Source organism: Vicia villosa, unplaced genomic scaffold (genome assembly GCF_029867415.1).
Source record: "Vicia villosa cultivar HV-30 ecotype Madison, WI unplaced genomic scaffold, Vvil1.0 ctg.000349F_1_1, whole genome shotgun sequence".
NCBI classification, from domain to species: Eukaryota; Viridiplantae; Streptophyta; class Magnoliopsida; order Fabales; family Fabaceae; genus Vicia; species Vicia villosa.
This window is the reverse complement of record NW_026705156.1, coordinates 616,202-638,406: the sequence shown is the minus strand read 5'-3', so window position 1 is coordinate 638,406 and position 22,205 is coordinate 616,202. Positions and strand designations below refer to the sequence as shown.

General features: G+C 36.1%; 1 protein-coding gene across 3 annotated transcripts; it reads left to right on the top strand.

Moving 5' to 3' along the window:
- The first annotated feature begins 227 nt into the window (after positions 1 to 227).
- LOC131627135 (D-cysteine desulfhydrase 2, mitochondrial-like) lies at positions 228 to 5,744 on the top strand. Of its 3 annotated transcripts, XM_058897970.1 has the most exons (8): positions 228 to 388; positions 565 to 861; positions 2,028 to 2,070; positions 2,203 to 2,550; positions 2,685 to 2,814; positions 2,960 to 3,136; positions 3,425 to 3,622; positions 3,819 to 5,744. In XM_058897970.1, exons 1-8 carry the CDS (start codon positions 356 to 358, stop codon positions 3,823 to 3,825), a joined length of 1,233 nt encoding a protein of 410 aa, XP_058753953.1. In that variant the 5' UTR covers positions 228 to 355; the 3' UTR covers positions 3,826 to 5,744. The 3 variants fall into 3 exon arrangements, with proteins under 3 accessions (XP_058753953.1, XP_058753952.1, XP_058753954.1); XM_058897969.1 differs by lacking the exon at positions 3,819 to 5,744 and having other exon boundaries at positions 3,425 to 3,796; XM_058897971.1 differs by lacking the exons at positions 228 to 388; positions 3,819 to 5,744 and having other exon boundaries at positions 654 to 861; positions 2,028 to 2,074; positions 3,425 to 3,796.
- Positions 5,745 to 22,205: the final 16,461 nt, after the last annotated feature.

Here is a 22,205-nt window from a genome sequence, read left to right as displayed (position 1 = left end):
TGCATTTTTCATATTTGATTATCATATCACTTCTATAAGATCATAAGAATAAAAATGTAATTTATTAATAAAATCCCTACTCTCCCCTCCTGAACCAAACAAAATTAAAATTCCTTTATTCCCCTTCCCTCTCTCATTTTGAACCAAACAGTTATCTGATTAAAAAAATCTCTCTTTTTTCCTCCCCTCCCTTCTATTAAAATCCCTCCCCTCCCCTCTAAATTCTAAAGTACTCGTTATACACCAAGAACAAGAGAGTCTCTCTTCTCTATAAGATAAACCCACTTCAATTGAAGGCGGTGAAACGAGAGGTACATGAGACAGCATACCTGCAAAAGTTTTCAACTAGTTTCACATGAGAAACAACATTTGTTCAAACACTTTCCAGGTCCACTTTTTTATATTTTCCTTTATCCTTAGTTTCATCTCATTTCAATTTCCAATTCATAATAATCATACTACATGTTCAGATTACAATGTGATTGCTTAGCTCATAAATGCCCATATTGTTTACTTGGTAACAATGAGTGTTGTATCTAGAATTAAAGCCTTTCCTTTTTATAGGTAATTTCAAAACCTAAACTCCTATGTGAGGAATCTATGAAAAAGTTACTCAACAGAAGATGGACATTGCCAACTCCTGAGACTAAAATTCATCAAGTAATTCACAGACATAGATTGGATGGTCGTAATTTCTTCCAATTGAACACCAGTCCCGATTTTGGTGACGGCGATGGTAAACAAAGGAAGAGCTTTTATGTCGTGCGGGATGATTTGTTGCATCCGCTAATTAATGGCAATAAAGCAAGAAAATTGGATGGATTGCTTCCCTTGCTTCAAGATTATTCAGTCACTGATGTGGTAAATTATCCTTCAATTCATTACAACAATGTTTAGTTTTTCTTTAATCTTTCTTTGGTTACTGGTCTATGTTAGCTTATAACATTGCCTTGCTTGATTTCATATCCTTGGTCCCGAAATTCAAGCCTTGAATTTGTTATATCAATCAAAAGGGTTATCAACTTATCAGTAAAATCAGGGTTCCTTTCAAGCATAATATTAGTCTCAGAATCTTGGTTTCAAAGTTTTCTTTCTTATAGTAATTCCTATTATATAGAAATAATGACTCTGGCCAACCAGTAGTCAATAGCTGCCAATAGCAGCGCTATCCCACTATAGCAGAGCGGAGGCCGACTGACCGCTATGGGAAGAGTCTTAGCGGTGCAAAACACTATAGCGGCGGCCGCAATAGAATAAATAACGGGATAGCGGAGCAGAGTGGTTCTTGGCCCACTATCCTTTTCCCCTTAAAAAACCAAAAGTACCCCCTAAATTTATAATGTTTTAATGGTAATTTTGGGTTTTTCAATCAAATTTGAGTTGACACTCATCCTTAACCTTCCTTCATAGTCGTTTATGCACTTCAAGAGTTACTTGTGCTTTGATTTATGAATTTTTTATGAATTGAGTTAATTGTTTCATTTTACATTAAATATATGTTTATAATTATTATATGTAATTTGTCCAAAAAGTATCAAATAGAGTGGTCATCCTGCTATACGGTATCTCGGTATCCCACTTTTGCGGTGCTTCGCGCTGCTATTCGGGAATGAATACTCTGCTGCTAATCGGTGTCCACTGGTTAAACGATAAAAAAAAGAGTAAACTTTTAATGGATACTACATTACTCAATACAATACATTGCTAACTTCAGAATTTACTTGAAAAAATATTGCCTTAAATAACTGTACTGATCATGATATCAGATTTTACCGTTAGTGAACAATATGTATCTATACATATCGTAGAAACTTAAAGTATAAAGGTTATATATCTCAAACTCAGATTGTGGATGTTTCTCTGCATGTTGATTAGATGGTTGTTTCCTGCAGTCACAAAGGGAAGGGGGTACTACTACTACCCAGTGTCTTTTAATTTGTTCCTTATCATACTCCTTATGATTTTTTCTGTTACACGTTGAACTATTTTAGGTTTTCCAAGATCGAATAACATTCAACATTTTCTAGGTTACTTGTGGAGGTTGTCAGAGTGCTCACACAGCTGCTATTGGTAGGTAACTTTCTGGTTCATGCTGAGCATTATGTTTTTTTTTTCAGGAGGGAAGTGTACTTTTGGTGGATATTATGGTTAATTCTTAATAGTCAATGCTACTTCTCATATCATGCTTTGCTTATTTTGCAGCTGTTCTGTGTGCTGAGAGAGGAATTATGTCACATCTGCTTCTACGAGGAGAGCAGCCTGAAATCTTGACTGGCTATAACTTGATGTCTACAATATACGGAAATGTCACATATGTTCCGAGAACTATTTACGCCAACAGGGAAGACATGTTAAAGAACTATGCTACGTCAGTGGCCGGAAACAGTGGTTCTGTCCTATGGTTCAGTGATATCATTCAAGCGTCATCAGCAGCCGAATCGTCTACTTCTCCAAATTTAATGCAAATGGACGCAAGTAGAAGTGAAGGAAACCATCTTCAAAAGATTTTAGTCGTCAACGAAGGGGCTGGTGATTCTGTTGCTCTACTAGGTAATACGAAGTTGAAGTTTGAAATACAACAATGCATATATCTTTGGGATAATTTTCTCTTAACAATGCATATCCGTTAATTTTAATGATTTTTTGTGGAAAGAACTTAATGAAAATGTTGTTTCTTTGTATAGGTATTATTCGGTTAGTGCAATACTTATCACAAAATCATTTACTTGGAAAACAAAAGACCGTGAAATTTGTCGTGGATGCTGGTACTGGCACAACAGCTATTGGTATAGGACTTGCAGCCATTTTTTTAGGGTGCGGACTGGTTTGATTAATGCTAATTTAGTTAAAAGTATTTTTGAATTGTTTTCCTGAAACTATTACTGTTGCGTTTTGAACCATAATAGAAAGGCTACATTAAATCTCAGTAATGCTAATGCTATTTGTTGTTTCCTTGCAGACTTCCGTGGGAGGTACATGCGGTTATGCTTGCAGATAAAATTGATGGGTACCGAAAACAGGAAAAACACTTGATTTCTGAATTCAGTAATCATTTCAATGTTGAGTTTATTGACCACGACGTAAACAAAGAAGATGCTGGGATTGTGCATTGGGTGGAACGTGACCGTCCAAGAAAGTAAGATGTTATAGACTTTTGTTTTCTTTTTTACGGTACAAAGATGTCATAGACTTTGCAGCAACTAGATTGTTGGTGGTATATATAAATAAGACGCCTCCATCGAATAATTCAGATAGTGGTGATTCACATGTGTGATGTTCTGTTGGTAACAATAACTAGGTGACTTAATTCTTCTGCAACCTCTTTATAGTCAAAGTAGTTGTAAGAAACTGTAGGAAGGAACATTTGTAGTTGGTTTCTAACTTTTGTTTTGTTCCCTCACAATCATCTATTTGGCATTTCTAGATTTGGTAATATTTTGGACGGCGAAATGGTGGTATGTCAGCAAATTGCGCAGCAAACTGGGATTCTAGTGGATCCTGTTTACACATTAGCTGCTTGGGAAATGGCAATGCTTCTCTCTAGCAAAGAGGATGAAGAAGAAGCAGAAGTGGTGATGCTTCACACTGGAGGCACGTTGGGCATGTTTGGGTTAGCACAGAGGTACAAAAATTATTTTGGCATGCTCAAAAAGTGACTCAATCATTATTAGAAAAGAATGTTTTGAATTATTTTTGTACCCAAATAATGTGTTTTCTTTTGGAATATACAGTTTTGGTTTTCTTTCTTTCTTTCTTTCTTTTGGAATGTGTCAATGTTATGCATCGTATGATCGAAGTTCAATTTTTTCAATTTCCAGGGCTTAAATAGTCTACAAGTTTTTTTTGCATTTTATTGTCACAGCAATTTGTTTATTTTATTCCGAGGGAAGCTTGCAGGCCACTAAGCTATAACTCTGAGGGAAAAATGCTTACAAAGTCATTCTAAAGCAAAGGATACATTAGGTTACTTGTGGGAGAAAAGTGAAATGATGAAAACCAAATCAATCACCTGTTTGTCCTCCCTGAAAGATTGAGTGATATATTAAATTCAAAGAGAACAACGAGAGAATCTAAAAGTAAATTTAAAAGTTGAATGCACGATTTTTTTATGTTCACGTTGTGAACATTAATTTGATTTTTCTTCTAAAGTTGCCCAGGAAGAGGTACAAGAAAGTCACAATGAGTGACTTTTCTGCATAGTGATTTCGCATGATTTCGATGTCTCTTCTGATTTGAAGTGAATTAGCTTACATAGTGATTCCCTTAGCCTAATAGGGAGTAAGGTAGGCAGAGACATATGAACGTTAATCAATGGTCATAAACATAGATATTCGTTTATTATGGGACTTCAGAGATATGTTTAGACATAGTGATATAATATATGGAGTGTTCACAGTCCATCTAGCATAAGGCTCAAAGGAGTGAAGCGTTTAAGGGTAATGCCATCCTGACCATTAATACTCGGGATACAATATTCGAGATGTACACACCCCCAAGCGTGAGGCTTGAAAGGGCGAAGCGCTTAAGAGTATTGCCATCCTGACCGCCAAATATTTGGGATGCACACAATCCCTAAAGCGTGAGGCCCCAAAGGGTGAAGCGCTTAAGGGCGATGATGTTGATCTCTTCACTGATCCTCCTTTCCTTCTTACCTAACGAAGTGTAGGTCGGGATGGAAGCCAAGATATGTTCTATATTCCTCTTTCCCTTAAGGCCTAGATTTTGAGCGAGAGACTCGTTGAAGTATCTCGCTTTGAGTCCATTTTGGAACGTCCCCACAAACATTTCTTAGTGTGAGGGAGCAATCTGATGGTGGCTTCATTAAGACGGGTGAGATAATCCCCTAGTGACTCTGATGGACCCTATTGTATGTTGAATAGACTGGTGGTGGACATCTTTCTGCGAGAGTTGGAGGCGAACTGATGCACAAGTTTTTGTACCAGCTCTTGATAACTGGCGCTGGAGGTTCAAGGTAGACCCATATACCATCACATAACAGCGGCCCTGAAGGTGCCAGACAACAGTTTGCATTTCAAGGAGTCAGGTGCTCTAATAATGACCACTTATGTGTTGATGGAGGCATCATGTTCTAAGGGATCACTGTGCCCATCAAACTTGGCTATAGATGGATGTCTGAATCCTTCAGGGACAAACGCTTCCCATATCTCGTTTGTGGTTAAAGGATCTAGCACTTCCATCTCTTCTATGGGATTGGACTCTTGATGACGCTGTCTGATGTTAGGGACATTATCCTCCAATGTTTGACTATGACGGTGTAGTTCGTCCATGGCGGCGTGCCTCTTTGTCATGGCGTTGGCATCTCAGCTACCACTGGTATCCTCCAGTGTACAGGATAGAGCCCTCTTGTTAACCTTGGTTGGGAAAGGCTAAGTATAGGAGAAGGATATGAAAATGAGTATGGTGATTGTGATGAAGAAATGTGTGGTTCAGGTTAGTTTTACCGGAGCCCCACGTTAAGCGCCATGTATTGGTAAAAAAGAATGGGTGTGCATGGTATTCCTACATGGGTAGGGGATACTCATATGCCTTAGTAGGTTTATAAAAAATTGATAATGGTTAGGGATTTCCCATGATGGTAAGAAGCTCTGTATAATGGTTTTACGGTGGCTTTGGAGGACCTGCTCACGTGAGGTGATAAACTCTCTTTATCAGCATATTGCGTAGGTATAAGCATGTAAGTTATGATTTGTCTTTTCTCATATTAGAGGAGAAACATATATTGGGGTTTTTTTAAGTCTAGGGTTTATGAAGCCCTTAGAGGTAGTGATCACTCCCCCATGACTCAGGGATTGTTGAATACTTATTTTCCAAGGAGTCGTGGTACGACTCATTCTCATATGATTAATGGGAGATAACGGTATCATACATGTGACTTGTCCCAAGGGCTTGTGTAATCCATCCGACTATGCATTTGTATATGGATTTGTTGTTGATTACCAAAAATCCAACTTTTATAGTGTTTTCAGTCTTAAGTTTTTCGAGCTTGATCAATAGCTCTACGCACCCAAAGCTTAGCGTTGGAGTCGTCAAACCCCTAAAGGTATCCTCCATGGCGCGTCATAGGTATCGATGGAGCTACATGGTGTTGAATGGCTCGACGTACATAATCTCAAACAAACTCACTTAGTCTACCAAGATACGAAAGACCTCGAAATCCAATATAACGAACTTCACCGCTAAGGGGGCATGGTGGTTTGGTACCCTGTTAATAATCTCCATAATGGGCCTTTCATTTTATTAAACTATAACCATTGGTCTTCCCTTAAAGTAACCATTTCCTCCAGGTTTCTTTTTAGATAGTAGCATGTTGTTTTCCTGGGGTTTGAGAGCCCCTTTTATAACGACGTGGGTGCTGCCCATTTTGTTTATTGTTGAGGTATTGATGGACAAGCTATCCCAAGACTTGTAGAACTGCTTGAGAATACTTATGATGATGAGTAAATCGTACAACCAGTTAAATGTCCCTCTTTTTCACGATGTGGTTATGGATTTAAAGAGACCATGCTCATGGGTTTTGGGTTGTGATGACATAACATCTTCTAATCAGCCCACCACATTGTATTCCTTCTTACCATTTCAGCTTGTCTATTTCATGCAATTATTCTGCTTCTGGATAGGTTCTAATTATTTCTAAATGATTTTTTTTCATGTGAAAAACAATAATTCAAGTGTTGTGATCGGTTGACACAGGGGTGTAACCGGTTACATGTATCAAAATAAGTCAAACAACCTATAGAAAAGTGATTTTGAAGTTGGCATAATCAGTTACGCATTCGCAGTAATCAATTACCACTATTTGTTATTGTTTTAGTTTTAGCCGTTGTGATCGGTTACGAATTTTGTGAAACCGGATACAGACCCGACATGTTTCTTTGATGCTTACGTGACTTGTTATTTTGTATCTCAATCATTTGTATAAATGCCTTAGAGGCATACTCATCCAATAAAGAATGAAATTTGATTCCCACCCTCACTTAACCCCCTCTCTAATCCTCTCTCTCTCACCCTGTACATTCAAAGTTTCCCTCCATTGCTTACCAATCTTGTAATTCCAATTTCTAACATTTGGCATCAAGAGCCTGATTCTATCCATCAACCACCTAGTGTGCAACATGAATTCTGTCTCCAATGAAAGAATCCCTACAAACCTACATGTCCTTGATGTGAAAACTACAACAAATGGTGCATGCAAATGACGGTATTGTTTGGCTACCAAGATGTTCTTTAAGTGATCAGGAATTTGGCGAATCCCCTTGTCGAACATGCAACAGAAGCACAACGAGCAACACATAAGGAAGAGAAGAAGAAAGACTTCAAGGTGGTATTCTTGCTCCAACAATGTGTGGAAGGTGACAACTTCGAAAAGGTTGATGATTGCGAATCTTCAAAGCAAGCGTGGGAAATTATGGAAAAGGCGTATGATGGAGCTGACAAAGCGAAGGTGGTGAGGTTAAAAACTCACAAACGTCAACTTGAATTGATTCCAATGGAGGAAAATGATAAAATCAACAATTACGTGATAAGAATTACTTGATTGGTGAACTAAATTAAGGCATGTGGAGAAACTGTTACTGAGCAGAATGTTGTATCGAAGATCTTGTGTTCATTGACGACAAGATTTGACAACATTGTAGTGGCGATTGAGGAATCGAAATATCTTGAGACGTTGAGAAAAGAGGAGCTTCAATGCTCTCTTGAGGTAATGAGCAAATGATGAAGGAGAGAAATAACGACAAGGCAAAGGCGGATATTGCTTTGTAAGCTCGGTTCCATGAGAAGAAAAATAATTCGAAAGGAAAATGGCCTATGAAGAATAAAGAGAACTTTTTGAATTTTGATGCAAGAGAATCTCAAAATTCAAAGAACTTGACTTGTCAAAAGGGTGAGAGAAGATGCAACAAGAATAGTGGTCAGGGCAACTTTAGAGGTGAAAAGGGAAAGTTTAACAATAGCAATATGCAATGCTACAATTGTCAAAAATTCGATTATTATGCAAGAGATTGCAGCGCGAACAAGAAAGAACCTCGTGCGGATGAAGCCAACATTGCAAGACAAGAGTTTGATATTGATAACACACTTTTGGTCAAGATCGTGGAAGGGGAATGCAACAATAGCAGATTATAGGACAGCAGCAGTTTCGAGAACTCTGTAAAAAAGTGTCGTCATCGGTCACGTAAAGACAGCTATCCGTTACACGCAACAAAAAACACTATGATGAGTACGAAAGATGAAGTTCAAAGCAACTACGAATGGTATTCAAACTCAGTTTGTTCAAGTCATATGACGTGGAGGAAGGATTAGTATGTCAAAATCAATCAAGCAATGAAGAATAAAGTGAATTTTGCGGATGACACCACTTTAGCCGCCGATGGTACCAATGATGTTTTGATCAAGAAGAGGGGTGGTGGACATTCCTTGATCAAATATGTATTATTCATTCTTCAAATCAAATGCAACCTTCTATGTATTGGTCAATTTCGTGAGAAAGGTTACAAGATTTACATGGAAAACAAGGTGCTACGCGTTATGGATGCAAACAATGTTTTGATCCTTAAAGCTCATATGGCTACCAATAGAATTTCAAGGTTGATCTGGAGGTTATGGAGCATAGGTGTTTTGGTACAACATCTAGTCGAGAAGACTGCATATGGCACTACTGTCTTGGGCATCTCAATTTTCGAGATCTCAATGCATTGCAAAAGAACGAAATGGTAACCGAGTTGTCATCCATCAACATATCGACTGAAATTTGTGAAGAATGTGTGCGAGTGAAGAAACACAAGGATAAATTCAGCAAGGATGTAGGTTATAGAACCAAGCATCACCTCGAGGGATGTATTTCTATGTGTGTGGACCGATACAAGTCAATTTGACTGGTGGTAATAGTTATTTTGTCACATTGAGCGACAAAGCGGTCACAAGCTCAAAGTTCTTAAAACTGATGGTGGGGGTGAATATGCCTCGAATGATTTTGGAAAGTTTTGTGATCAAGAAGGAATCGTACATGAGGTAGTACCACCTTATACACCTGTTTACCCAGAAATATGGTAAACAATCGCTAGTTTCCTTTTTAAAGGTTACTTTTGCGGAATCAACTAGAATATTCCAGGACTAATTGCTTTTCTTTGTCTGTTACGTGTATCTAATTTGTATTAAATGCAGCAATAATTTTACAGTAAAAGAACACACTGAAATTTAAGGCTTTAAAGTAAATAAAAACGATAAAACGCAGTAAATGTACACTGAAAATGAAGCATAACGTAAATGATTGCATAAACTAAATTGGTGCGCATACATACATTCCAAAGCAGCACTCATTACTCATTTTGCACAGAGATTTGAGTTTCACTTGTGTTTTGTAGAAAATGCGGACCCCAAACTATTCATCTGAAACTTGCTTAAATAGTACAAATAAAATAACTACTACTAACGGTAGACTAATTACTAGCCAACACGTGTTCTCGACATGCAACATCTTCGTCTGTGAGACTTCCACGCGTCTTTTAGAAACTGCTGAAAACCGTCTGAAACTGTTGCTTTTGACTTCTGATATCTCCTGACTTCAAATCCATACTTGGCAAACGCCTAAGTTTTTCTACATATTTTAGTCGACCAGACATGGCAATTTGCCAATTTTAGTCGAACCACCTCGACTGACAAGAACTCTTTAGTCGAACTGTTTCGACTCAAGATATTAATATCTTGCACTTTTCTCAAAGATATCTTGCACTTTTCTCAAAGGTCAATTATTAATATTTTGTACTATCAAATCCCATTTTTAGTAAGTCGAAATCTTAGGGTAACAAATTGCCCCCCAAACGGCTTCTTTCGACTGATATTTCAAAAGGAGAAAGATGGCGTTTTGTTTTCTTTTTAGGTTTCGACCTTTGTTATCCCTTTATCGCCATGATTAAGTTACGCATTCCCAGACACTAATTATTACCTAAATCCTAGGTAGTGGGCTATAACTGCTCCCCACTTTCTTGTACCAGTTTCCAAAGCGTTTTGACATGACTTTCGATTCAACAACTTCCTTTCCTCACGTTTCACTGACGTCACTACAACCCCTATATATATAAGCTTCTCTTCCCTTTTTCTTTCTTCTCATTTTCTGTTCTTCACAAACATTTTCAGAACTTTTCTTCTTCTCTAAACCCTAAACGTCTTTCTCTTTCTCGTTCTTTAACCATGGCTGCCAACACCACAAATACCACTGTTTATGAGACAGGCTCTAACCCTTTGGGAGCCATTATTTCTCGTGAAGAAGAAGAAAAAGGGTTAGATTTCGCTCCTCAACCAAGAGCCACAGAGGCTAAAGCCATTATCTGGCGGAATCAGATGTTGATTCCTTTCCAAATCACTGATAAGCTAATGGCTTTCTCAGGGCCTCTTCCAGATCCTCTTTCTCACCCAGAAAAGGTTAGCAAGTTCTTTCCCGCGTTTCAAACTACAATGCCTGTGTCGTTTGATAAACAACGTCCCATCGACCTGAAATTCATGGATCCCTCAGTGAGGGTGTTTCGTTCAACTCCTGCACCTGGCAACAAAGATTATTTAGCTTGGCTTAACAAGGTTCAAGTGAAGAAACAACAACGATGGTGTGGACCTCCGTTTTTTTTCGGGCCATACCTCTGAGCGGGAGAGATACGTGAACTGACTCTTTTTTATCGCTTATGCTTTCGCATTTTTGAACTGTTATACCCCAAAATTTGCCCGCATCTTTTTTCAAGAAAACTCCAATCTGAAAATTAAGAGTCTCATATAATCATGGATTTTTATTTCAACAAATATCCTGACATATGAAATACTTAGTTTTTAGAATTTTTTCTTATACAGTAATTTGACTTGCAGTTGAATTTATTCTTACGCAAACGCCAAATACTGTTTATTACTTCACACATGCTATTTATTTATTTACAGATAAATAGTACTGACACAATTGGTACAGAGTTAAATCTTTTTGCAGGCGCAGAATCAGGAAACTCAGACTGTACTGGTAATAAGTAGATTATTATTATCTTTTGTTTCCCACTAATTTTTGTACTATATTCCATTATTTTCAAAAATCTTTTCAAATCTTTTTTCCAAAAATCAAATCCTAACTTTATTCTCTACATCTCTCTTTTTCCCAACACTATCATACACTTTCTTTCAAATCTTACTTCCACTCAAATTTTCCTTTTGTACGGAATCACATCATTCCCCAACGTCTCTATCCTTCTTTCCATTCTATAAATACCTCTCATTTTTTCATAAAAATCTCACATCAAATTCTAATTCATCTCTCAAATTTCTACTTCATAATCCATCCTTTCTTCTTCCCCGACAAAATGGCGAAGCGGTGGGAAACGTGTTTTCTTATGGTCATCACCATTGCTACGGTGATCATGTCTTTCTTCTGTCTACATAGCCCGGAACACTGTGGACCTGGGATGCTTATGCTCCCAATCATCTACATGTTACTATTTGTAGCATGGGTTATCAATCGTCATTCTTAAAATTTGCCGTATTTCTTATTTCTTAAATGTACCGTTTATTCGTACTGTTCAATATAGTATGTAATATTTGTACTGTCAGTATTAAATGTTGTACTATTTGTCATAATATTGCTTAATTACTCAGATAATATTTTGTGTGTTTTCTGCCAGTCAAATAGTCATTTTTCTGTGCATTAAATGATTTTCAGGGTTATTATCGGTAATTTTGCCCGCATACAGTAAATATTAGTTATTTATTATGTCTATGTTTTTTTTCTAACAAGTCATGTAAATAAACTTTCATTTTTCACATAAAACAAAAACAAAAACAACAAAAAAGAAAATTAACTTTGACCTGTTGATTTTTCACTCTAACTGCTACGTCAATACCTGAACAGTCAGTTGACAGCCAAACTGCTGGCAGTACAATTCTCAGTGTTTTGTACCATCAATCAAATCAATCTTTCACAATTCAAAATTCCAAGATTTTTGTTCTAGAAGTCTTCTGAATATCACGCGATTAGAAGAGACTCAACACTGCACAAAAATCAGGTACGCTTAACTGTCTCCTACACAAACAGTCCCTGACTAGGGTTTTCTTGTTTTTACAGGAGAAACAAGTTTTTGAGACCTCAAATGGATTTCATGCACATCCATATATCTCAAAGTACCATCATACAAATTTTCAAACTTCAATTCACTCAGACGCACCGTCAGCAGCTCAAACAGTCAACAGACGACCCGTTTGACCAAAAAAGTCAACAGACAGTCAAAAATGAAATTTTTTGTCAAAGTCCATATTTTGTCAAAGGATTCATCATTTGATCATTGGATGATCATAATTCATCAAGGAAAGATCAAAAATCAACAAAACCCTAAGATTCAAAATTAGGGTTTTTGCCTGAAAAGTCAACTCAACTTTGACTGGTCATAACTCTCTCATCCTTCATCCAAAAAAATCAAACCAAAGCTCACTTTGAAGGAAATTCAATTATCTTTCAAATTCAATTGATCCCATGGTCATTGCATTCACCATTTGAAAAATATGACCAAAGACATTACAGGTCATTTTCAAAGTCAACAAAAAGACACTTTTTTCAAAAGGACACACAAGGAGCATCAAACATCATTTTGACATGAGACCAAAGACATTGGTTAGAGGACTCTTTGAGGTTTCCAAAAAGTGCAAGATCTCCTTCATATGACAAAAATTGAGGGATTTACACCTTGTTGAAGTTGGCTAAATTTTGGGAAAATGCATGAAATCAACATTGCTCAAAAATGTATTTTTTCCAAATGGGGCCAAGTTTTCATGGTTCAAACATCATTTCCATAATATAATGGGCCTCCCACGACCAAGACAAAGCCCACATCATTTTTATCCATTTTTGATTTAATTTTATCACATATAAGATTAAATTTAAAAAGGAAAATGGAAGGATAATATGTAGCTTACAATCTAAGCATGACTCATCAAGGAATCTTCAATTTTCTGCAGCCAAATGAAGTACAAGGCAAGAGAAGTAAAGAAGAGCAAGACTTGGTCAAGTTTTCAAAGATTTTTAATATTTAAAAATCAAAGTTTCAACAAAGCTCATCAATGCTTTTAGCTTAGTTTTTAAGCACTCCATGGCTTATAAATAGGCTAGCATACTTCATCAATGTAACACACACGAAATTAGAGCAAGGCATAACATAGAATCACTTCATATTTTCAAAAATAATCAAAGAAACTTCAAAATTCGAATTTAAATTTGCAGCTAGTTTCAAAGCAAACTAAGTCCATAGATCACTTCCTGGAACTTATTTGAGTAAGTTCAGATCCATAACCAAGTTCATAGAGGCCTGAAACTCGAGTTCTCTCACTCTCCGATTTGGTAAACTTTCATTGATTTCAAATTCAAATTTTATGCGTTGTTAACATGTCTCATGGTTATGGTTGAGTTTATAATCATCATCAGATCAGGTTTGAACCCTAGCATGAGAGTTCTAACATCCTGAACATAGGTTGCCATTGCCAACCGTGAGTTTATGTTTCTCTTCGAATCTCTTAATACAGGTACTATCAGTCCAAACTAACCTCACCATTGGATTCCCAGACCTCGATTTAGGGGGGTAGGGTCTTCATTTGGTGTTTAAACTAACGTTTTCGCAGGTTTGGCAAACCACCTCGCCGGAGAAGACAACCGGAAAACACTTTCCGGTGGTCAGCAAGGCTAGGGCGTGGTTGACTGCACGCGTGGCTCCTGCCATCTCTCTCATTGGCCAGTCAACATGTCCAAAGCTTGCATGGCAAAATGAAAAAACATGATTGGCTCTGGTTTAAAACGTAGACCCCACATGATTCAAATTCAGAAGAAAAAAATAGAAACAAGTGAACTGGGCCTGTGCGTATTGATATCCACACCCCTGGTTTCTGGCCCAAAAGCATCTCTTGAACTAAACTCAGTTCTTTTTCAGATTCACTTAATACACCCCCCTGCATGTTTTAATTAATAATCTCTATATTTTGCATTTTAATTAAAATCAACCAATCACAAAACACCAAAAATATTTTATTTTTTAGTTTTAATCTGATAAAATATTTATTTATTTTTAGGCATAAAAATATTAATAATTTATTTAAATTAAGGCTATTTTGTATAATTAATTAGTATATATTTATATATTTGCTTTTTAATTATTCTAACCAATCAAAAAATCATAAAAAAAATTGTTCTTTATATAAAATATTGTTTATATATTATAAACTAATTTTGTACATATTTTGAATAATTTTCTCTCTAAGTTTTAATTATTTGTATAATTATTTGCATAATTATGTTTTAATTAGCTTAATCAATTTCAAATCAATTTCAAAAATTCCAAAAAAATTAGTTTTGTTTTAAAATTAATTGACAAATATTTTGTACATATTTTAAACTTAATTTCTAGGTTTAAATCTATTTTCATCTTTTTTCTTCATTTTAATTTAATTAATCATGCATTAATTATAATTAAAATCAATCATAAAAAAATCCAAAAACATGCCTTTTATTTTTCTTGCAATTTAAACTCCTAGATAAATGTATAGGATGTCAAATTCATGTAAATAGGCTAGTTTACATTTCCTGCACAATCGATGTAATAGCGTAGATTTACTTTCCGCACTTTACATTTCCGCATTTTAATTTCCAGCACATATAAACTGCGTGTATGTCAAAGATAAAATTGAACCGTTAGATCACTAACTTCAAAGATAAAATATCTGAATCCAATCACAATCACATTTGCACCTCTTAAGGTAATCCCTTCTCATTCTTTTCAAAATCAAAGTCAAAATTCTACTGTTTCGAGTACAAAATCGAACCTTTTGTTTATATCCGGTGAAAGGATAGATTTTTAAAGGAAATAGGATAAAGACCTTACAACTCAGGGTAGACCTCCTAGTTTGCTTGCTCAAATCAAAACAAACAAAATTCTCATATACTGTTGTTTTTCAAAACAAAACTTTCCAAAAAGACAATACTTTGTATACATCCAAACACGGATCATTACAAAGTTAACGTTCTTTTCAAAACATCTTTCGAAAGATAAACAAACATTTTGTATACATCCGCACAAGGATCATTACAAATTCAATTTACAAAGGTATTTGAAACCACATATGAGCATTCTGAAGCAATTGAAAAGTAATCGAAAAACAAGTGAGCTAAGCAAACTTAAGAGCCCATGGATAACCATGGATACAAAGGGTGCTAACACCTTCCCTTTGTATAACCTACCCCCTTACCCCGAATTTCTTAAAGGTCTTTTTTCTGTTTCTTTTATAAACCTTTCCTTAATTGGATAAAATAAAAGGTCGGTGGCGACTCTGTGAATTTTCAAAAATGCGAAAGCATAAGCGATAAAAAAGAGTCAGTTCACGTATCTCTCCTGCTCAGAGGTATGGCCCGAAAAAAAACGGAGGTCCACAGATTCACAGAGTCGCCACCGACCTTTTATTTTATCCAATTAAGGAAATGTTTATAAAAGAAACAGAAAAAAGACCTTTAAGAAATTCTGGGTAAGGGGGTAGGTTATACAAAGGGAAGGTGTTAGCACCCTTTGTATCCATGGTTATCCATGGGCTCTTTAGTTTGCTTAGCTCACTTGTTTTTCGATTACTTTTCAATTGCTTCAGAATGCTCATATGTGGTTTCAAATACCTTTGTAAATTGAATTTGTAATGATCCTTGTGCGGATGTATACAAAATGTTTGTTTATCTTTCGAAAGATGTTTTGAAAAGAACGTTAACTTTGTAATGATCCGTGTTTGGATGTATACAAAGTATTGTCTTTTTGGAAAGTTTTGAAAAAACAACAGTATATGAGAATTTTGTTTGTTTTGATTTGAGCAAGCAAACTAGGAGGTCTACCCTGAGTTGTAAGGTCTTTATCCTTATTTCCTTTAAAAATCTATCCTTTCACCGGATATAAACAAAAGGTTTGATTTTGTACTCGAAACAGTAGAATTTGACTTTGATTTTGAAAAGAATGAGAAGGGATTACCTTAAGAGGTGCAAGTGTGATTGTGATTGGATTCAGATATTTTATCTTTGAAGTTAGTGATCTAACGGTTCAATTTTATCTTTGACATACACGCAGTTTATATTTGCTGGAAATTAAAATGCGGAAATGTAAAGTGCGGAAAGTAAATCTACGCTATTACATCGATTGTGCAGGAAATGTAAACTAGCCTATTTACATGAATTTGACATCCTATACATTTATCTAGGAATTTAAATTGCAAGAAAAATAAAAGGCATGTTTTTTGGATTTTTTATGATTGATTTTAATTATAATTAATGCATGATTAATTAAATTAAAATGAAGAAAGAAGATGAAAATAGATTTAAGCCTAGAAATTAAGTTTAAAATATGTACAAAATATTTGTCAATTAATTTTAAAACAAAACTAATTTTTTTGGAATTTTTGAAATTGATTTGAAATTGATTTGAAATTGATTAAGCTAATTAAAACATAATTATGCAAATAATTATACAAATAATTAAAACTTAGAGAGAAAATTATTCAAATATGTACAAAATTAGTTTATAATATATAAAAAATATTTTATATAAAGAACAATTTTTTTATGATTTTTTGATTGGTTAGAATAATTAAAAAGCAAATATATAAATATATACTAATTAATTATACAAAATAGCCTTAATTTAAATACAATATTAATATTTTTATGCCTAAAAATAAATAAATATTTTATCAGATTAAAACTAAAAAATAAAATATTTTTGGTGTTTTGTGATTGGTTGATTTTAATTAAAATGCAAAATATAGAGATTATTAATTAAAACATGCAGGGGGGTGTATTAAGTGAATCTGAAAAAGAACTGATTTTAGTTCAAGAGATGCTTTTGGGCCAGAAACCAGGGGTGTAGAAAGCATTTCGTACAAGCCCAGTCCACTTGTTTCTTTTATTTTTTTTTTTGAATTTAAGTCATGTGGGGTCCACGTTTTAAACAAGAACCAATCATGTTATAACGTTTTGCCATGCAAGCTTTGGACATGTTGACTGGCCAATGAGAGAGATGGAAGGAGCCACGCGTGCAGTCAACCACGCCCTAGCCTTGCTGACCACCGGAACAGTGTTTTCCGGTTGTCTTCTCCGGCGAGGTGGTTTGCCAAACCTGCGAAAACGTTAGTTTAAACACCAAATGAAGACCCTACCCCCCTAAATCGAGGTCTGGGAATCCAATGGTGAGGTTAGTTTAGACTGATAGTACCTGTATTAAGAGATTCGAAGAGAAACATAAACTCACGGTTGGCAATGGCAACCTATGTTCAGGATGTTAGAACTCTCATGCTAGGGTTCAAACCTGATCTGATGATGATTATAAACTTAACCATAACCATGAGACATGTTAACAACGCATAAAATTTGAATTTGAAATCAATGAAAGTTTACCAAATCGGAGAGTGAGAGAACTCGAGTTTCAGGCCTCTATGAACTTGGTTATGGATCTGAACTTACTCAAATAAGTTCCAGGAAGTGATCTATGGACTTAGTTTGCTTTGAAACTAGCTGCAAATTTAAATTCGAATTTTGAAGTTTCTTTGATTATTTTTGAAAATATGAAGTGATTCTATGTTATGCCTTGCTCTAATTTCGTGTGTGTTACATTGATGAAGTATGCTAGCCTATTTATAAGCCATGGAGTGCTTAAAAACTAAGCTAAAAGCATTGATGAGCTTTGTTGAAACTTTGATTTTTAAATATTAAAAATCTTTGAAAACTTGACCAAGTCTTGCTCTTCTTTACTTCTCTTGCCTTGTACTTCATTTGGCTGCAGAAAATTGAAGATTCCTTGATGAGTCATGCTTAGATTGTAAGCTACATATTATCCTTCCATTTTCCTTTTTAAATTTAATCTTATATGTGATAAAATTAAATCAAAAATGGATAAAAATGATGTGGGCTTTGTCTTGGTCGTGGGAGTCCCATTATATTATGGAAATGATGTTTGAACCATGAAAACTTGGCCCCATTTGGAAAAAATACATTTTTGAGCAATGTTGATTTCATGTATTTTCCCAAAATTTAGCCAACTTCAACAAGGTGTAAATCCCTCAATTTTTGTCATATGAAGGAGATCTTGCACTTTTTGGAAACCTAAAAGAGTCCTCTAACCAATGTCTTTGGTCTCATGTCAAAATGATTTTTGATTCTCCTTGTGTGTCCTTTTGAAAAAAGTGTCTTTTTGTTGACTTTGAAAATGACCTGTAATGTCTTTGGTCATATTTTTCAAATGGTGAATGCAATGACCATGGGATCAATTGCATTTGAAAGATAATTGAATTTCCTTCAAAATAAGCTTTGGTTTGAATTTTTTGGATGAAGGATGAGAGAGTTATGACCAGTCAAAGTTGAGTTGACTTTTCAGGCAAAAACCCTAATTTTGAATCTTAGGGTTTTGTTGATTTTTGATCTTTCCTTGATGAATTATGATCATCAAATGATCAAATGATGAATCCTTTGACAAAATATGGACTTTGACAAAAAATTTCATTTTTGACTGTCTGTTGACTTTTTGGTCAAACGGGTCGTCTGTTGACTGTTTGAGCTGCTGACGGTGCGTCTGAGTGAATTGAAGTTTGAAAATTTGTATGATGGTACTTTGAGATATATGGATGTGCATGAAATCCATTTGAGGTCTCAAAAACTTGTTTCTCCTGTAAAAACAAGAAAACCCTAGTCAGGGACTGTTTGTGTAGGAGGTAGTTAAGCGTACCTGATTTTTGTGCAGTGTTGAGTCACTGCTAATCGCGTGATATTCAGAAGACTTCTAGAACAAAAATCTTGGAATTTTGAATTGTAAAAGATTGATTTGATTGATGGTACAAAACACTGAGAATTGTACTGCCAGCAGTTTGACTGTCGACTGACTGTTACCAGTACAGTCTGAGTTTCCTGATTCTGCGCCTGCAAAAAAAGATTTAACTCTGTACCAATTGTGTGAGTACTATTTATCTGTAAATAAATAAAATAGCATGTGTGAAGTAATAAACAGTATTTGGCGTTTGCGTAAGAATAAATTCAACTGCAAGCCAAATTACTGTATAAGAAAAATTCTAAAAACTAAGTATTTCATATGTCAGGATATTTGTTAAAATAAAAATCCATGATTATATGAGACTCTTAATTTTCAGATTGGAGTTTTCTTGAAAAAAGATGCGGGCAAATTTTGGGGTATAACAGATGGGAAGAATTGGGCATTTTCGACGCTATCCAATTATCCAGAAATGGTCATAGGGTTTGTCCCCCTATGTTGCTTGCTTCATTGTTTTTCTGGGAAGGTTCGACTAACACCTTCCATTTCCCTTGTGGTATGATGACTCCCACTCTTTTCGACGTGGCTGCCACCAGAGGGCTTTCGCCTTTGGGTGAAATCTTCGACCCAACTCTCTCAACAGGGATGACTTTCAACTTCGACAATGCTACTATTACCAAATATATGCAAGATCACCATGACAAGTCCACAATCGAAGTTTCTGACAAAGAACATGTTGCCTTCCTCACCTATTGGCTCTCGTACTTCTTATTTTGTCCAGGGTCTGTTCAAATAGCCAAAGCTTACATACCCATGGCTATTCAGATCCATGAAGGTCGAAGATTTTCTTTAGGTAAACTTCTACTTGCCTATCTTTATCATACTTTAGGTATAGCGTCTCTAAGAATAAAACGCCTTCATGAAACTCCAAAACAACTATCTCTATCAAGTCCTTACTAGCTTTTACAACATTGGTTAAATGCCACCTTCGAGTCACATATTGGTTTTACTGTTTCTAGATCCATTCTAGAAGTCATGTATGATCGACAGGTCGAGGGTATCAAACTTGCCCTACAAACTCCTCAAGATGAGTCAAACAGACCTAACCTTCTTAAATATGTGAAAGTATTTTCTGAATGCAAAATATTCATAGCTTCTATGGCTCCTTTTTCTAGTCGGTGCTTTGGGCCAAGTTGGTTTAAAGCCATTTTTCCTGGGAATACTCCAACCCTTCGAGCTCAATTGAATGCCATTTGGGCTGCCTTTTTGGCTCCAACACTTCTGTCACATCGCATTGAGTCGACTGGCAAGTGCTACGGGTTCGTGAGCTATCAACCAAATCTGGTCTCACGATAATTTGGCTTGAGCCAAATGTTACCCAAAAGCCTGTACACCCATGAGACTGACATCTGTTGGTCTAGTCGACCCTTCACTTCTCATCAACACCTCGACTGTCTAAAATTCCACAATAAACAGCGTCTAGAACACCCCACCTTTACTTTCCAGAACTCTTACTTTACCACTAAAGAATTCAGTGAGTGGTGGTCTGAGTATTACCAACTATACGATGAAGATTCTTTTATCAAAAAACTGAACACTGCGTTCGACGCACTGGAAGATCAACTCACTATAAGTATCTCCATATTTAATGTCAATTATTTCAATTGTTTATTGCAATCTGCAATGTTCTAACTTTAATTTTTAGACCTTTCAGGACCTCCTGCTAATCAGGTCGAAGTACCTGTTGCCAAGCCCAGTCGAAAACGTCCCAGCACGTCGAACACCACCACAACCAGAAAAAACAAAACTATGAGAAAGGTATCACTCAACCTCTATTTCTTATCAGTGTTCATTACATCTAAGCATCCATTAACTGTTTATTCTTCCTTTAGTTAATAGTTCCTGAGGATTCAGGCGAAACTACGTCTCCACCAAATCAGGAAAGCAAAATTTTCTCACGACCTCCTCTTCCGACTCCAACGAAAAAACGAAAGGTTGTAAAAAACATTCCTAAAGTTGTCGTCCAATCACAGACAATCCCAACAATTATCCTCTCTTCGTCTCAAATTCCCCCTGAGGTAGAACTTAGCATTATCTTCTAGTGTACTTCTTTCAAAAGGTTATATTCTAATACGTTTCCTCCAAACAGAGTGCATCAGCTGTCGACCGTACTCAAGAGAAGATCGTCGAGGTTGCTGAAAAGATTGCGGAGGCTGCTCCTGACTCCAGCCTTCTTAGCCCTCAAAAGACTGACGCTTTTGGAAGCACTACTGATTCAGCTAATACTCCAGGTCGAAGTCGGACTGACCCACAAGACAATCCCATCATTGACCAAGCTCAACCTGCAATTGAAAATGTTGAAACTGCTGACCACGCCTCTCATCCAGAGCACAATGCCATTTTTCAGTCAAAACAACACTTTACTGTTGATGACACTAACTCCAACAGTTCTCTTAGTCAGGAGGAAATTCTGAACTTGAAGAAAACAAATCCTCTAGAGGCTCTCCTTCGACTTCAAAAACTTAGGGCAAGTTCTCTTGATATCCCTGTTCAGTCAACTAATCCTGATGATGAGATCGATGCCTCCCTTGTCGACGCTATTTGCCAACTTCGAGCTCACCTGAATGAACCTGAATTTCTTACTGTCCTTGAGAGCTTTGAACATCTTGGTGGAGAGATTCGCAAGTTACTGGATTCACTCATTAATGCTTCTCTCCCAGCAGTTATTGCTCAATTCTTTTTTGATTTTGAAGCATATTTCGACCAACTCTGGAGGGACCTTATTACTAAGAAAAATATTGATCGTCAGGCAAAGAATAAAGAGCTCGAGATGAACAGGGAGTGGGATGCCAGTGCAGCCTCGACTAAAAAGGTTGAAGAATTTCAGGAAAGAACTTTGAAATTTTCTGACAAGGAGGGGAAAATCAACAATAAAATTGCTGATTGTAAGGCCCAGATTGATGCTCTTAACCAGAAAATTCAAGATCTTGAGCAGGAAAAAATTACTTTGGCTCAGACTGAGAAGATTCCTTCGCCTGAAACTGTCAATCAAGAGATTTTGAAGGGTCTTGGTCATGGTGAAAACGCTCTCAAACTGGAAAGTAGCGTTCGACAACTTAGATAAGGCTTGTCTCGACTTGACTCTAAGATTGACTTTGAGTCGACCAAGCTAGCCTATTTTAGAAATAACTTTCCCTCTTTGTAATTTTGTTTCCATCTGACTGTCCACGTGCTTTGTAATGAACATTTTGTAATGACTGGCCATAGTTTAGCCATTTTAATATAATATTTTGGTTTTATTCTCTTATACGAATTTCTTGAAGTATAGGTTTATATTTTTTCAAATATTTACCATTTATCCTCAAGATTCGACCATCTGAATTCAATTCTTCGATC